We start from the raw sequence: 19104 nt of genomic DNA, 5'->3' as shown, positions 1-19104 counted from the left end.
CACATTCAAACTCTAAGTTTGGTGTTGAACCCCCACATTCAAACTCTAAGTTTGGTGTTGGAAGGTCCCAACAATGCTCTGAACATCTGTGAAGCTCCATGAGAGCTCACTGTCAAGCTATTGACATTAAAGAAGCGCTTATTGGGAGACAATCCAATTTTTATTTATCTCTATATTTCTATTGTTCTTTATTAGGTTTATGATCATGTGGAGTCACAAAACAATTACAAAAATTAAAAACGGAATCAAAAACAGCAGAAGAAAAAGCACACCCTAAACGCCAGTAAGGAGCACCTGGCTGGTGTTCAACGCCAGAACAGAGCATGAAGCTGGCGTTGAACGCCAGAAATAAGCAGCAGTCTGGCGTTTAAATGCCAGGATTACACCCTGAGGAGAGCTGGCGTTAAACGCTAGAAACAAGCATGGAATGGCGTTCAACGCCAGAAACATGCTGCAGATTGGCGTTGAATGCCCAAAACAAGCATGGAAGTGGCGTTTAACGCCAGAAACATGCTACAGTCTGGCGTTAAACGCCAAGATTGCATACAGAGGGCATTTTACACGCCTAAAGGGTGCAAGGATGAGAAATTCTTGACACCTCAAGATCTGTAGACCCCACAGGATTACCTCAAGATCTGTGGACGCCACAGGATTCCCACCTACCTTCTCCCTCTCTCTCACACCTTTTCATAACACTCTTCCCCAAACATCATTCACCAATCACGTCAATCACTCTTTCCCATCACCTCTTCACCACTCACATCCATCCACTCTTCCCCATAAACCCCACCTACCTTCAAATTCAAAATCTCTTTCCCACCCAAACCCACCCTAAATGACCGAACCCTAACCCCTCTCCCTCCACTATATAAACCCCTCCATCCTTCTTCATTTTCACATCTCACTACCTTCTTTTATCTCCCTTGGCCGAAAACACACCACTCTCCCTCTTCTCCATCTCTTCTTCTTCTTCATCTATTCTTTCTTTTCTTGCTTGAGGATGAGCAACATTCTAAGTTTGGTGTGGTAAAAGCATAGCTTTTTTGTTTTTTCATAACCATTGATGGCGCCTAAGACCGGAGAAACCTCTAGAAAGAGGAAAGGGAAGACAAAAGCTTCCACCTCTGAGTCATGGGAGATGGAGAGATTTATCTCAAAAGCCCATCAAGACCACTTCTATGAAGTAGTGGCCAAGAAGAAGGTGATCCCTGAAGTCCCTTTCATGCTCAAGAAAAATGAGTATCCGGAGATCCGACATGAGATCCAAAGAAGAGGTTGGAAAGTTCTTACCAACCCCATTCAACAAGTCAGAATCTTAATGGTTCAAGAGTTCTATGCCAAAGCATGGATCACTAGGAACCATGATCAAAGTATGAACTCGAATCCAAAAAATTATCTTACAATGGTTCGGGGGAAATGCTTAGATTTCAGTCCGGAAAATGTAAGGTTGGCGTTCAACTTGCCTATGATGCAAGAAGACGCACGCCCCTACACTAGAAGGGTCAACTTTGATCAAAGGTTGAACCAAGTCCTCATGGACATATGTGTGGAAGGAGCTCAATGGAAAAGAGACTCAAAAGGCAAGCCGGTTCAATTGAGAAGACTGGATCTTAAGCCTGTGGCTAGAGGATGGTTGGAGTTTATCCAACGCTCCATCATCCCCACTAGCAATCGATCCGAAGTAACTGTGGATCGGGCCATCATGATCCATAGCATCATGATTGGAGAGGAAGTAGAAGTTCGTGAAGTCATCTCTCTAGAACTCTACAAAGTAGCCGAAAAGCCCTCCACCTTGGCAAGGCTAGCTTTTCCTCATCTCATTTGCCATCTATGCTACTTAGCTGGAGTTGTCATAGAAGGAGACATCCTCATTGAAGAGGACAAGCCCATCACTAAGAAGAGGATGGAGCAAACAAGAGAGCCCATTCATGGATCTCAAGAGACGCATGAGGAAGCTCATCATCAAGAAATCCCTGAGATGCCTCAGGGGATACATTTTCCTCCACACAATTATTGGGAGCAACTAAGGATAGGAGCACCAAAATCACTAGGGATCAAGCAACAAAGGCAAGGAAGAGACATAGAGGAGCCCAAGAACACCATTGGTCCTTCAAGGAGAAGGCGCCACCATCACTAAGGTGGACTCATTCCTTAACTTCCTTGTTCTTATCTCTCTGTTTTTCGGTTTTTGAACTTCATGTTTGCCTATGTTTGTGTCTTTACTACATGATCATTAGTATTTAGTAACTATGTCTTAAGGCTATGAATAATTCCGTGAATCCTTCACCTTTCTTAAATGAAACATGTTTTTAATACAAAAGAACAAGAAGTACATGAGTTTCGAATTCATCCTTGATATTAGTTTAATTATATTGATGTGGTGACAATACTTTTTGTTTTCTGAATGAATGCTTGAACAGTGCATATTTTTTATCTTTTTGTTTATGAATGATAAAATTGTTGGCTCTTGAAAGAATGATGAAAAAGAGAAATGTTATTGATGATCTGAAAAATCATAAAATTGATTCTTGAAGCAAGAAAAAGCAATGAAGAACAAAGCTTGCGAAAAAAAAGGTAAGCAGAAAAAGCCAATAGCCCTTAAAACCAAAAGGCAAGGGTAAAAAGGATCCAAGGCTTTGAACATCAATGGATAGGAGGGCCCAAGGAAATAAATCCAGGCCTAAGCGGCTAAATCAAGCTGTCCCTAACCATGTGCTTGGGCATGCAGTTCCAAGTGAAAAGCTTGAGACTGAGTGGTTAAAGTCGTGATCCAAAGCAAAAAGAGTGTGCTTAAGAGCTCTGGACACCTCTAACTGGGGACTTTAGCAAAGCTGAGTCACAATCTGAAAAGGTTCACCTAGTCATATGTCTGTGGCATTTATGTATCCGATGGTAATACTGGAAAACAAAGTGCTTAGGGCCACAGCCAAGACTCATAAAAGTAGCTGTGTTCAAGAATCAACATACTTAACTAGGAGAATCAATAACACTATCTGAACTCTGAATTCCTTTAGATGCTAATCATTCTAAACTTCAAAGGATAAAGTGAGATGCCAAAACTGTTCAGAAGCAAAAAGCTACAAGTCCCGCTCATCTAGTTAGAACTAATATTCATTGATATTTTGGGATTTATAGTATATTCTCTTCTTTTTATCCTATTTGATTTTCAGTTGCTTGGGGACAAGCAACAATTTAAGTTTGGTGTTGTGATGAGCGGATAATTTATACGCTTTATGGCATTATTTTTAGGTAGTTTTTAGTAGGATCTAGCTACTTTTAGGGATGTTTTTATTAGTTTTATGAAAAATTCACATTTCTGGACTTTACTATGAGTTTGTGTGTTTTTCTGTGATTTCAGGTATTTTCTGACTGAAATTGAGGGACCTGAGCAAAAATCTGATTCAGGCTAAAAAAGGACTGCTGATATTGTTGGATTCTGACCTCCTTGCACTCAAATTGGATTTTCTGGAGCTACAGAACTCCAAATGGCACACTCTTAACTGCATTGGAAAGTAGACATCCAGGGATTTCCAGCAATAGATAATAGTCCACACTTTATTCGAGTCAAGACAACACAAACTGGCATTCAACGCCAGTTCCATGCTGCATTCTAGAGTAAAACGCCAGAAACACGTCACAAACCAGAGTTAAACGCCAAAAACACGTTACAACTCAGCGTTTAACCCCAAGAGAAGCCTCTGCACGTGTAAAGCTCAAGCTCAGCCCAAGCACACATCAAAGTGGGCCCCGGAAGTGGATTTATGTATTAAGACTTATTTTTGTAAACCCTAGTAACTAGTCTAGTATAAATAGGACATTTTACTATTGTATTTGACATCTTTGGTCTCAGTTTTAATCAATTGTTCATCTTAGGAGACTATTGATCACGTTTTGGAGGCTGGCCTCTCGGCCATGCCTAGACCACTATCACTTATGTATTTTCAACGGTGGAGTTTCTACACACCATAGATTAAGGTATGGAGCTCTGCTGTTCCTCGAGTATTAATGCAATTACTATTATTCTTCTATTCAATTCAGCTTATTCTTATTCTAAGATATTCGTTGCACTTTAACATGATGAATGTGATAATCTGTGACACTCATCATCATTCTCACCTATGAACGCGTGACTGACAACCACTTCCGTTCTACCTTAGAACGAGCGTGTATCTCTTGGATTCCTTAATCAGAATCTTCGTGGTATAAGCTAGAATCCATTGGCAGCATTCTTGAGAATCTGAAAAGTCTAAACCTTGTCTATGGTATTCCGAGTAGGATTCAAGGATTGAATGACTGTGACGAGCTTCAAACTCACGAGTGTTGGGCATAGTGACAGACGCAAAAGAATCACTGGATTCTATTCCGACATGATCGAGAACTGACAGATGATTACCCGTGCTGTGACAGAGCATTTGGACCATTTTCACTGAGAGGATGGGAAGTAGCCATTGACAGCGGTGACGCTCTACATACAACTTGCCATGGAAAGGAGTAAGAATGATTGGAGGAAAGCAGTAGGAAAGCAGAGATTCAGAAGGGACAAGGCATCTCCATACACTTATCTGAAATTCCCACCAATGAATTACATAAGTATCTCTACCTTTATTTTATGCTTTATTTATTTTATATTCGAAAACCATTATAACCATTTGAATCCGCCTAACAGAGATTTACAAGATGACCATAGCTTGCTTCATACCAACAATCTCCGTGGGATCGACCCTTACTCACGTAAGGTATTACTTGGACGACCCAGTGCACTTGCTGGTTAGTTGTGCGAAGTTGTGACAAAGTGTGATTCACGTTTGAGAGCTTCAAGTCTTTGACGCCATTGTTGATGATCACAATTTCGTGCACCATATTCAATGTTGTATTCAGAGTTGTATTCAGTGTTGTATCTTATATTTAGATGATTCTGTTTATTATTATTATTATTATTATTATTATTATTATTATTATTATTATTATTATTATTATTATTATTATTATATTTTTAGCTTTGTTCTCATATAATTCTGTTTGAGATTATCATATTGCACTTTTGTAATGAAATGTTTATTTATTAAAAAGTTACATAACGAGGTTAAAAACTTTATTTATCATAAATTGTTAAATAGTTAAAATAAATGATGAGGTTACATAAAAAGTAACATATAATATTGAAGTAGGTCATAACAAAGTTACATTGAAAAGCTTAACCACTGATGACCTCCAATGGAGCTTGGACCTACGCGCGAAGGACATCGGCTGCGGCTGTGTCCCTCGCATCCATAGATAGTATACTGGCAAGGACCACGCATATCCCGTGAAGTCATCTCATTCAAGTAGCGGGTTGACTTTGGTCTTCCTTTTGTCGCGCGCCTCAATGTCTAGTTGGCGATCACCTTCGCTCTTTCATATCTATCCCACGTAGATGGGTCACCTATCGAAACAAACTCGCCTCTGTACACCTTGTAAATTTCAGACATCTTGTACACGGTGCACATATACTTGCCAATCAAGATGCTGGTTAGTGCAACATGAAAAAACGTGGCGACATGGGAGTCGCTCGACCTGGAAATGGCCACAGTCGCAGTGTCATTGCGCAAGGTTAACAGTGTAAACAGAACCATCTTGCATTTCGCGAACTTTAAACATCTCATTCCATCTGTCGAACCGGTTGACCACAATGTTTCCTGCACGTCAAAAGCTTTATTCAACTCTCTTCGTTAGAAATTCTGAATACGTGAATCCATTGCGGACACGCCGATGAGCCTCGACGCTCTTCCGAGTAAACAATTCATTCAGCCGATAGAAAGTAGACCTAACAATGGCAGTCACAGGAAGGTTGCGTGCACCCTTTAGGACATAATTTATGCACTTTACCAAGTTTGTCGTCATATGTCCCTAATGATGACCCCATCGAATGCCAAAACCCATCTCTCAACACCGATGTTATCGCACCATTGAGTATATGCCTCACCCCACTCTTTAAGCCTCTGGTAGTTTTTGTTGTACTCCTGTTCTGTCCTAGAATAGCCTGTTCAATAATTCATTTAATCGTAAGCAGAAACCACAAAATTATAATGAATAGGGCCATAATAGCGAAATATAATACCTGTGTTAACCACCAATTTATGCAAATACGGAGCCTTGAACCTCCTTAAGAAGTTGGACCCGATGTTCCTGATGCATAATATGTGTCACACTCTTGGTGGTGACCATGCACCGTTACTGTGAGCTACTACAGTGTCGATAGAGGTATGGCGGTCAGAAATAATGCCCACGCCATCAGTGGTAACAATATATCTCCAGAAATTGGTCAGGAAAAACTCCCACGCGTCTGCCGTCTCACCCTCGGCTATGGCAAATGCAATGGGCACATGTTTTTGGTTTCCATCTTGTGCAACCGCAACTAGAAGTACACCTTTATATTTATCGTACAGGTGCGTGCCATCTACCTGCACCAGTGGCTTGTAGTGTCTGAATGCTACAATACATGGATAGAAGCTCTAAAAAATAGAGTGCAGTAGTCTTACACCTTGAACCTCCTCACTCTTACGGTAAACAGGGAGCGTTTTAAGTTGCGCACAAGACCTTGGCATCTTCACAATCATTGCTTTCAACCGTACTGGCAGAGTCTGGTAAAAAACTTCCCAATCACAAAAAATTTTTGCAACAGATTTCTGCTTTGCCAACCAAGCCTTGCGGTAACTTACAGTGTAGTTGAACCTGGATTGAACTTCTGCAATAATAGATTTTACCTTTATCAATGAGTCTGCTTTGACGAACGGCCTAATAGCCTCTGCAATTGTGTCTGAGTCCAACTTGGCATGATCTTGTGAAATCGTACCCATGGTGCACGTGTGTTTCCCATTGTATCTTCTAATCTCCCAACAAGCTTTCTTTTGAATTAAGCTAGCTCAGATAAGCCAATCACAACCTACACCATAACCCTTGCATTTCGCATAGAATGTCCGCGACTCAAACTCATACACAGTGTAATTAACTCCTCTGGAGATAGTGTAGCTTTTGATTGCAGATATCACCGTCTCTCTCGAACCAAATTCTATTTTGACACTAAACTCACCATCTTCCGCCGCAACATTCCCTTCACCTACGACATGCGCACCACCATTAGTCAGACAAAGCAAATAAAATAAAGACTGTAGGTAACTTGAATTAGTAATCATAACATACCCATGTTCGCATACTTAGGAAATTCTGGGGCATGTATGGCTTCGAGATCTAAAGTCTGCATAAAAGATGGAACACCAAACGGATGCTGGCTTACAATTGCATCCGCTTCATTATGCACTGCCGAATTGCCTGCCAAGTCTCCGTCATCATTTTCGTCATCGACTTTATAGTTGGCTTCGAACTCATCTTCACTGTCATTATTATCTTCTTCCTAATCTATATCCTCGAGCTCATCAACGTTGACCTCTTCGCCAACCACACCCAACCCCAACTGCTCTTCGAACTCAACGTATAATTCTATCATCGGCACATGAAATCGGGTTTGTTGATAAATACATAACATCTGATGTATACTGCCATCATCAGTGAAGGGCATCATTTGAAACTGTATCAGCCACCAAATACTTGTATAGGATTCCTGTATAAAATGTTGCTCACCCTTTTCGAAATGTGGCTTTAAATATTATTACAAAGCCTATTTTGCAACTCTACAAAATTCATGATACATGGAATAGAAAATGACAACGGACATTCACAAACAAAATTCACTCATTCATGTGTGTTTGGTATAATCGAACCGTTATAATACACTCTCAAATTTGCAATACTTTCCATAACTTCAACCTTACCTAATCCGACTTTTTTTGACACAACTTACTGCTGAAACAATTTTAAACTATCACATATGTGCAAGAAAGAAGAATAGGAGGAGTAGAAATGGAGTGAGGCATTTTGAACGAGTGTTGCTTTGTATTTATAGGGAGGACTCTCGAATAAAATATTTTTTTATATAAAACGCAACCTGCGTTTTATGTTTTCCAAAAAAATCTGACATCTTCAAAACCAACCTGCATTTTGGGTCTTCCAAAAATAAAGCTGGCACAAAAAAGAAAACGCATCCTGCGTTTTGTTTTGTCTAAAAAAAATTAAAAAAATGGCCATCACTAAACGCAGGTTACGTTTGGGTTTCAACGAATAAAAAAAATTAAAAGGCTTCCAACAAACAAAATGCACCTTGCGTTTATTTTATATGCTGAACAAAAAAAATAAAAAATAAAGAAAAAAAGTAAAACACAGGCTGCGTTTTGGGCTGACACCATAGCAGTGAAAATTTTGTTCATACGTGCATTTCATTACACTTCACCAATGTCTTTTCTATAACGAAAAAAATGAGCCCAAAATTTGATTAGTCTTTAGTAGAATTACATTTTTATTTGTCAAAATTATTTTAATTAACAGACATAGTAATATTTTGGGTAAAGTATACTTTTTGTCCTTAAAGTTTGGCAAAAGTTTCAAAAATACTCCTAAGTTTTATTTTATTTCAATTTTGTCTCAAAAGTTTTCGATTTGCATCAAATATACCCTCGATGGCTAAATTTTCAAAAAATTTATGACCAATCTAACAATAATGTATGAAAATTATGCTTGATTTGCTTGTGTTGAGGGTTGTTCTTATGAAATTGTTATTGAATTGGTCTTAACTTTTTTGAAAAATTAGTCGTCAGGGGTATATTTGACGCAAATCGAAAACTTTTGGGACAAAATTGAAACAAAATAAAACTTAAGGATATTTTTGAAACTTTTATCAAACTTTAGGGATAAAAAGTATTCTTTACCCTAATATTTTTCATATCTAGTTTTATTTTTTTGTATGTGATCTTTTTGCTGTCGTTGGTGGTGGGGGAAGAGGTCGAGGTGGTGAAGAAGGGTGGAGAGGGGGATGAGATGGCGATAGAGGGGGAAGGGCAGAGGGAGACAATATAGGAGAGAAAGGAGGCAATGGCGAAGAAGCTAAGAGGAGGGAGCGATTGAGGATGAGTATAGGACGAAGGTTGAGAATGATGGGGAGCAAAGGAGGATATGGCGGTTGTTGCAGCCAGTGACGGATCCAGAAAATTTTATGAGTGGGGGCAAAATATACATAACATGATAATTATTTTTATAATTATATTTATTATTATAAAATATAATTAATTTTTAAATTATCTCATAAATAAATTAAAATAATAAAATAATCATTTAAACAATAATCTGTTAATAATTCAACATCATAAAATTAAAATTAAAATTAAATTCACTAATCAAATATAATTTTAAAATCAATTCATGAAACAAAATAAAAAATTGCTCGTAAAAGTAACAGTGAAATCATATATACACAACACGCTACTGCTGCTTTGGCTATAAATTTTCTTTGATTTTGTGGTAAAATTAATCACATGAATAAGAAAAAACAGAAACATGTAATAAGGCATGCATGAGTTTAATTTTTTTCACATATATGAACTAATTCTCACTTCATTAAGAAGATCTTAAATAAAATCATATAGAAAGATGAATTAGAATAAGCAGTGAAGTTAATAGTTGAAAACAGTTAAATAATTTGACTAATTTGACTCAATTTTTATTTAGCGACTCTCAATTATTAACTTTACATAAAATTAATTGCACCTGAATTTTCATTTTAATATATTTAAACAGAAGATATTATTCTTAGAAATGGAGACAACAATCACACATTTAGTGGAGTAAAATAATGTTCAAGAGAAGAAATAAATGACAACATTAGATATCTAAATTATTTGAATAATTTTTAAACAACACTTTGAAAAATTGAAATGATTCAAATTGATTAGGTTATTATTATTAGTTCTTTTATTATTATTTATTTAATTATTTTTATTAAATAATTGATATAATATTTTATAATATAATAAAATCATTTAATCTCTTTTTTTTATTTCTATAGATGTTGTGAACCAAGGAAATAAATATGGATGGGGTCAAATTTATTTACTTTGTGGGGGCAAAAAATTTTTTACTATATACTACATATAAAATTTTTAAAACTCAGTGGGGGAACTTGCCCCCACACTAACCAATATAAATCCGTCCCTGGTTGCAGCAGAGGAGAATGTATCCAAGAGGAGGAAGGTTTTGGGGTCAAGAGGCTGATTTGTCCAGTGTTCGTCCATCTCATTACAGAAGCTAATTTGTCTAGCTCGCAACACATGGACAATTAACAGTCACGTGCGCGAGTTAATACTCCATGTCAGCATTCATTGTTAGTGACAAACGGAGCAACTTGGATAAGGATTGATTTGATTAGTGCATGGAGTTAAATCTTAGGGATTATTTTGTGTATTTTAAAAATCCAGAAACTAAAGTATTCGATTTTGAAAACGTCAAAGACTAATTTGGGTAGTTATTCTATAATTTATATAGACTAAACTATAACAATATAATATTTTATGCTATTTTATATAAATTTAATGATATATGTTTAATTTATATAACACTTTTTAATTTTAGTTTAGGGTTAAGTATAATTTTGACTCCTGTGGTTTAACCCAAAAATCAAATTTGTCCCTAAGATTTTTTTTCCATTCAAATTTGTCCTTAAAGTTCAACTTGATTTTAAAATCGTCATTTCTTTAATTTTTGGACAAAAATAATCTTGTACAGAAGCACATTTTCTCTCACTTTTTTAATAGATTCACCATTTTTGCATCCTCAAATTTCAGACAATCTGAAATCCAAACAATTTCAAACATGAACTGAACATCTATACAATTAACACAAAGAAAAACAAAAAGAATAAACAACAAGAATAACAAAGTACTAAAAATGGCAGAAGAAGAAGAATTAGCAACAACAACAACAATTAATAAAGGCTAAAGAAGAATAATGAAAAACAAGTAACAATAAGAATCATTACTAGAGACTCAGAGCACAACGACGAAAGGATGAAGATAGAGCCTGAGAGAGCACAAATGGGGGGCAACCATTGCCGCGAGTACTTCCAGAGGCGCACAATGAGAAGAGGACAATGAAGACAAGGCGATGAGCGTGACAAAGTAAAACCACGATAGGAGATGAGCACGACGATTGGCTCGAGAAGAAGGAAACGGTGGACACTGCCGCTGAACCCTCCTCCTTCTTCCTCTCCTCCTTCAACAACAACGATGACGATAGCACCTTGGCTCACTGGTGCTGCCTTCTCTTTGCTCCCCTTTATTTTCTCTTCTCCTTCCCTACTTTTCTCTTGTTCTATTCTATTTATCTTTCTTGCTTGTTGGAGTTGTATATGTATATGAGAGAGTGAAAAGGTGGGTGAGAAAAAGAAAATGTGTTTTTGTTCAAAAAGATGATTGTAAAACCAAGTTGAACTTTAGGGACAAATTTGAATGAAAAAAAAAACCTTGGGGACGAATTCGATTTTTGGGTTAAACCATATGAATCAAAATCGTACTTAACCCTTTACTTTATTATCAAGAACCAATTGGTAATTTGATTTAAAGTGAAGTATCAATTCGGTCTCTATCCATTTTTACGAAAGACAATGCAACCTCTTACACAAAAAAGAGTTTCACTGTGACTCCTGATCTTTTTGTGAGACAACACAATTTCTCTGTTATATCTACCATTAACTAGTAACGAAAATTGTCTAACTAGCACGTTAGGGTGATGAGTTGGCATGTTAAGTATCACGCTATCACTGCCAAATTGATCAAGAACATATTTGTGTATATTCACTTACACAAAATGATATTGTTTTCACATCAAATTTGTCAAAGATCTATTTATTCTAAAAAAATTTATACAATAATTTTTTTAAAAATCACTTTTTTTTAATTGTCATGATATTCATTATATTGATATTTTTTCATAAATACTTAAATATGTAGTATAATAAGTATAAACTAATAATTAATTATTTAAGTTAAAAATCATTTATTATAAAAATAAGCTAATAATTTTTTAGTAAAATTTTTAAATATATAAATAAAAGTTAAACAATATATGTATTAATATACAAATATATGGTGATTATTTTATATGTATCCCATTCAACTCTAGGCTTGTGTAATATTCCCTAGGGCTCTGCTTGGTATGCTGTGAATACTTCAAAAGTTTGTCATAAACCTAATTACCCATCTAACTTGATCGTTTCAGATGATTTTTCCACAACTTGACATACCTGGATTGTCAATAGATGTTCCATCTAAATTAATCTTTGTCCATACTTGAGGAGAAAATTTCTATGCTATTCTTTTTTTTAAGTTGTAGTTTAGGTTCTCCTTAGTGAAAACTTTCCTTATAGATTGACGTATGGAGTTTTTCTTTTTTTTTTGACATGCCTATACAAAAAAATCAAACCGACCTGCCTCAAAACCTATTATAAAGCCACCAAACCTAAACTATCTAGAATAAATCTACCCCATGAGAGACAAAAGGGTATGAAATTGTATAACTTTGGATCAGAATATTTTTTTGTCAAGTTACGCTCTAATACACATCCCCTTCCCTTTCCATAGGTTTCCTATATCAACTTACTAATCATAGCTAGGATTCAAATTCGATGCACTTTCTAACAAGGTAAATATAGTTACTACTAGACCATGACTTGCAGAGCATACTTTGGGTCATAATCTTTTTTTTTTTGTGGACAGGTTCAGGCTCCAAAGCAAAGAACCAAACTGACAAAACCCCCAGCCCTAACTCAACCCGACAAAAACTGCAGATAACGCCTTTCTTCTGTTCTCCATGGCCGCCACTGTTGAGCTACAAAAAAGACCACTCCTCGCACACCCCCGCTTCCAGCGTCTTCCTTATCGCTATCAATTGTTGGTCTCCGCTGTAACACTCTATCATACAGAGTCTTATGCTTAAGTCATAATTCAGAGATGGCAAGGTATTACGACCTCTAAAATAAAAATTTAGTACGCATAGTAGTATGAATGATTGATTATAACTAGGAGCCTTCGTAGAAAAAGAGGTAAACAAAAAAAAATCGCAACTCAAAAGCGCAACACTCCGATCGATAACGTAACGAATAAGGATAAACCAACGCGAGATTATATATATACAAAGGAGTGTCAAAAACAGGAATATCAAGACTCAAAATCCGGCTGCGAAGATAACCGGTCCGAGCATATAGCAATATATACATATGATAAAAATAAGGAAAACCCCAAAGGAAACCCAAAGGGACACAAATACAGAAACCTATTCTCCAAAATCTCCCATAAGAGGAGTCATCACAGTTTGTATTATTTAATGGAGATAAAAGTATCTAAGCAAAACAGAGAAACCAAAACAGAGTCCCGAGAACAAAGGATCTTCGCAAATCTAGAAGTCTCCAGCATGTCTCAGCGGGAAACCTCACGTTCTGCATCTGAAAACCACAAAATCCGCATGGGTGAGAACCAGAGGTCCCCAGCATGGTAACAGCTTCCACATATATAATACATAATAATAGAGGAAAGCCGAAGGCAATCCTAGAACTTCCACCAGATAATTCAAAGCTTATAAACAAGCTAAACCATATAAGGGCATCTGACTAAGGATTCTTCAGTCTAACTAATACTTCCCTTTCTAATTCCTTCAGACCTCCCAACCACCAGCAGGAGTATAATGTAGCAAACACAATTATATCAAACAAGAAATATACAAATAGGAGTAAATAAGGCATTTAGACAATTAGCAAGTAAAATGCAGTCAAATAGGCAATCTCAAACAATTCATATAGTATGCATATGATGAATGCCTGTCGCTAGTGGCTGATGATATCATCTGTCGGTTATAGAGCCAACTCGACAAGTCCTGGTAGCTAACCATTGGACTGTCCCTCTTTCGTGTCTCCCCAACTCAAGTTATACTCAATATAAACTTGATCATAATCATGATCCATATCCATCACCCTCACTGGTGAATATTTATGGGGTTGAGCTCATCCGGGGCTTTCACAGTGCCCGGCCACCCTGACGACATAGGGTCAAAAGAGCTTCGAGTCTCAACCTGGAGCACGTGGTGCCTAGCCACTGCTTCCTTCCAGGGAAACTCTCATCTCCAACAGTGGAAGTGCAACATTCACAATTCATTCAATAGCATATATATATGCATTTATACTTAGCCATAATCATGGCTCCGCGGTAACACGGCAATAATCTAGCCATCCGGCTCACGGTTAAATCCATAACCAGCCATTCAGCTCACGGTTAAATCCATAACCAGCCATTTCATTAACAATTACGGCCCTTTGGCCCATGGCATAACAAGCACTTCCACCACCATCCTCCGCATCTCACATAATCATCTTTGATCCTCATTGATCATTTATTTTTCACTTGCTTCACTCGCAAGTTACCACATCCCCTAGCTCTTTTTCTAATTGCTAGGCATATCATAATGATTTAAGACATAAATGGTGAGATCGGAGGCTTAGAAGTATGAGATTTGGCTTTTAAAACTCAAAAATTAACTTTGGGATAAAAACAGGACCACGCGTGTGCGTGAACTCCACGCTCACGCGTGGATGGCCTCAAAAACTCATCGACACGTATGCGTCATGCACGCTAACGCGTGGATTGAAAATTAGCCAATCGACGCGCACGCGTCATCCACGCGTTCGCGTGGGTGCTCTCGTACCCCAGGCACAAAACTGGCACAGTTCTGCCACAACTCTCTGGAAAATGGCTGGGCATTGGGTGCAGCACATCGGCGCGCCCGAGCACACCACGCGCACGCGTGGATGGCATTTTCGAGAAGAACGGCGCGTACGCGCCACATGCGCCTACGCGCGGGGGGGTCATTCTGCTAAAAATTTTCTAAGTTAAAAACTGCAGAATTCACAGATTCAACCCTCAATCTTCCGACGGACATAACTTCCTCATTTTAAATTGTTTTTCACCCGTTCTTCGAACGGCATTGACATCCCGGATCCAATTTCATTTCTAAACAGATTTGACACAAAATAGAGATCCGTAGTCCAAGTTATGTCCCGTCAAAGTATGCCCAAAAACCATGTTTTTCATAAAAACCACAAAGTGCCATTTTCAAAACAAGTCATTTTCAACTCTTTTCCAAATCAATCAAAACATGCCAATTTCATCCCTTTTCTTTGAAATCAATCAAAATATATCAAATTCAACATCAAGCCTCCTCAACTCACACATTGACACTTTACCACAATTTACAAAATCACTATCTCATCATTTTAACCCACTTCACCCAAGTGGCTCAAACTCAAATACATTGACATATCATATACTCTTCCTCATGCCAATTTTCAACAACACCAATTCCAATAAATCATCATTGCACACAATCAATAACATACTCACCATCAATATGGTTCCACCCACAATTCAACCATAACCAATCATCAAGCATATATCACAACATGCATATTTGTCATACATCATACCATCAAGGCATCAATAATCATCATCACATATATGACCACATCATATATTTCAACCATTCAACAACACCAACAATTCAATGCCTATCTTAGGGCCTCTAGCCTAAGTATTTCCTACCACATTACATATTAGATACGGGAAACTGAAACCATACCTTAGCCGATTTCCCAAGCTCAACTGGAGCACTTCCAAACCACTTTTTCCTCAAGCTTTTAAGGCCTCAACACCTCCAAGAACAGATTTTTCACCACCAAACCCTTTTCAAGCTTTTCAAAGTCACCAATCAAGCTCCAATATTCACACATACACAACCTAAGCCACAACATCTCAAAACCCAAACATCATAGAACCATAAATTACACTAGGGTTGAGAATCTTACCACACCCAAGGTCCAAGGAGACAAGATTAATCTTCTTCTTCAAGAGAGTTGGGTCCTATAACATCAAAGAGCCCAAAATCTCAACATTTTTGCTCATGAAACTCGTAATCAAAGCTGGAAATTCGAAGAGCAAAACGTGGCTTACCTCAAGATTAATTGTATGGGTTTTGTAGAGCTCTCCGCGGTGAACGCGTGGCCGCAAACGGAGCGGCAATCGAAGCTCTAAATCAAAAGTTATGGTGGTTTGAAGATCAAGTGAGAGAAAGAAGTTTGAGAGAGTATTCTTCCCCCATGGCCTCCATTTCAGCGTGTGTGTGATAAACCCCATTTGTAGGGTTTATCTTATGCTTCCTTTAAGGGATTTTATGACCTTTTACCCACATTTATTCAATGAAATAGCATGGTTTTATAACTTCTCCTTTAATTGTGCTTAAGAGTGAAACATATTTTTTAGGTCAAAATAGCTAAATCTAATTCTCCTTGATTCCATTAGATGCCTTGATATGTTTGTTAAGTGATTTAAGGTTTAGGAGGCAAAGATTGGATCAAGGGAATGAAGAAAGAAGCATGAAAAGTTGGAGAACTCATGAAGAAATGAAAAACCAGAAAGCTGTCAAGCCAACCTCTTCGCACTTAAACGACCATAACTTGAGCTACAAGGTCCAAATGATGCGGTTTTAGTTGGGTTAGAAAGCTAACATCCGGGGCTTCGAAACGATATAAGATTTTCTATAGTTGCCACACGTATGGTGGCGCGCACGCGCATATTACGCATATTCCATATGAAGACTTGGATGGGATAGAGAAAGAATTGAGTTCCCTTGGTGATGAAGATCAAGCATCAAGTCTTAGTGGTAAAGAATCCTTTGAGCATGAAGAACCTTCTCCGGTTGGATTTGAAAGCGTTGAGGAGGTAAATTTTTCTCATCCTCCCTATTATGATTTGAGTAAAGGAAAAGGTTTGGATAAAATTGTTAAACAAAGGATTGAGATTAAGAGATCTTGTGAAGAGGTGGAAGTCCCTAGAAATGGAAGAACGAGGGTTGGCTATGCTTTATCAAGATCTTTGGAAGCATCTTTGCCTAGGTTGCCATCCACACCTTCATTTGAGTGGGTGAAATTCATTTCTATTAGCTTTATTATCCCACTTGAATATGGTTTGCTTGAAACGGATGGCCAACTTAGGGAAGTTTGTGGGATGAAGCGTAAGCGGAAAAGGTTTTGTGGTGGGCGTTGCAAATCGAGGCTCATCATGGTTGATGCATCAAACATGAGATATAAAGGTTGGAGTAGTGTTCAAATAGATGGGTCCAGGAGGATTGTTGGCCACTATATAGAGAATTCACTTTACTTACCACCCGGATGGACTAATAATGATAATCAACTTCAAGACGGGTGTGAAAATAAAGTGTGGGATCCCGGATTAGAAGAAGAGGATCAACTTTGGGAGCCCCAAGCTTGTGAAGAACTCCATCAACACTTGGCTCTATCAATGAGAAATCTTGGGGCACAATGGAGAACCAAGCATTGGTGGGAGTTCCAAGATGAGTACAAGCACAAGCCACCTTGATGAGGAGCTCCCCATAAGTCCAACTTAAGGACAATAAACAAAAGTGCTAGGTGGGAGACACCCCACCATGGTAAAATCCTTTCATTTTCTCTTTTGTACATATTGGTAGAACTAGTTTAATTTCATGTTTAGATTAGTTGGTTGAGTTTAATTAGTATTTTAACATGTTAAATAAGGTTTTAGGGTGTTTTGTTAGTAGCTTGGAGGTTTGGAATGCTTGGATTGGTGCAAAAACATAGCAAAAATTTTTGAAAAATAGAACACCATCCACGCGTTCGCGCACATGACGCGTACGCGCACCTGAGCATTTTTCGACCACCCACGCGGACGCGCACTGTACGCATACGCGTGGATGCAAAAATTCTACCCCAGCCAAAAACCCGAGAGTTAGGCCTGTGCTGTGCGAATATTGGGCCTAAGGCACAAGTCTATGCACGCGTGCGCGCACCTGGCGCGTACGCGCACATGATCTTAAATTCGCAATGCACGCGCACGCATACTTTGCGCGCGCGCGTCGATTGCACGATCCACACTCCTGGTACTTTTACCAGAGAGTTGTGCCACTTCTGGGCCAACACTAAGCCTCTCGCCTAACTCGACGCACGCGTGCGCGCACTTGGCGCGTACGCGTCCTTCGACCAATATCCCATCGACACATAAACGTGCATGACGCGCACGCGTCGGTAAAAAAAAAAGAGAGTTTTTTTTCTCATCTTCCATTTTCTTTTGTTCACTGCATTCGCATACTTTTACTCTTTCCATTTTCATTTTGTTTCTATAGCATGTTTTCAGTTTTTTTTTCTAAGTGTCATTTCAATAATGGTGTTGGATTCTTACACTCAATTGTTGAGAAATTCTTGCATTAATTTGATGCTTCTTGACTTGTTTGATATTGTTGGGTGATGAAACTTTTAAATCAATGCTTCATCTTGAATGACTCTTGTATCTTTGTGCATTGATATGACCTCATATTGTCTTTCATGACCCACTTCTTCTCATTTGCACTTGATGCTCAATACACTCTTCATGCTTTAACTTTACTCTTGCATCGAGCTTAATGATATGCCCTAGCTTACATTGTTTTCTCACTCACATGCCTAGCTAACATGTAGTAGGGAATCATACTCTTATTTGGCATTAGCCCCCGCCTATGTTCTAATTGCCTTGATATCTTTGTTATAGGCTTAATTTTCTTTCTTTCTTTCCTTTTGGGTTGGCCACCAATACGGAGGAGAAAGGAAAAGCTTTTAAATGGGGCAACAAACAAGTCATCCGCACAACCTTTTGAAGGAGCTCATCAATTATAGCAACCCATCCACCTTGCTCTTCTTTGCATGCACCGAGGACGGTGCAATCTTCAAGTGTGGGGAGGTCGTCCGATCGATCTCCATGGGTAACAATTTTCTTTTTCAACACCAAATTTTTATTTTCTTTGTTAGATTAGCTATTGCATTGCATGATAGGTTGCATGTTAGTTAGAATTTGTACATATTTTTACCACTTCTTTTTATTAGGACTACTTGGTTAGGATGATGATTTCTTTCCCAAGAAACCGTTTTAGGGTAACCTACCAATTTGAAAAAGAAAATTTGTTGAACTTGCTTGAAAGAATGTATTTTGGAACATGGTTTTTGAGCTAAGAACACAAGCTTGCGAGATTCGAGCCTAATGGTGTGGTTACATCTTATAACCACTTATTCTTCCTTCTTGTGTGCATTATTCTCTTCCTATGATTGTAATCTTTGATTTGTTTAATTCTCTATTT

The 19104-nt window shown here is 38.0% G+C and overlaps 1 protein-coding gene across 1 annotated transcript in view; it reads left to right on the top strand.

The window, feature by feature from the left end:
• The window catches only part of LOC130965260 (uncharacterized), a 43755-nt gene extending 33566 nt beyond the window's left edge, over positions 1 to 10189 (top strand). The window contains exon 2 of the mRNA XM_057889999.1: positions 10088 to 10189. Coding sequence (XP_057745982.1) covers positions 10088 to 10174 — 87 coding nt within the window. The 3' untranslated portion in view covers positions 10175 to 10189. The remainder of the gene's footprint in view (positions 1 to 10087) is intronic.
• Positions 10190 to 19104: the final 8915 nt, after the last annotated feature.

This window comes from Arachis stenosperma, chromosome 3 (assembly GCF_014773155.1).
Source record: "Arachis stenosperma cultivar V10309 chromosome 3, arast.V10309.gnm1.PFL2, whole genome shotgun sequence".
NCBI classification, from domain to species: Eukaryota; Viridiplantae; Streptophyta; class Magnoliopsida; order Fabales; family Fabaceae; genus Arachis; species Arachis stenosperma.
The sequence above is the reverse complement of the archived record's forward strand: the minus strand, read 5'-3'. Positions and strand labels throughout refer to the sequence as shown.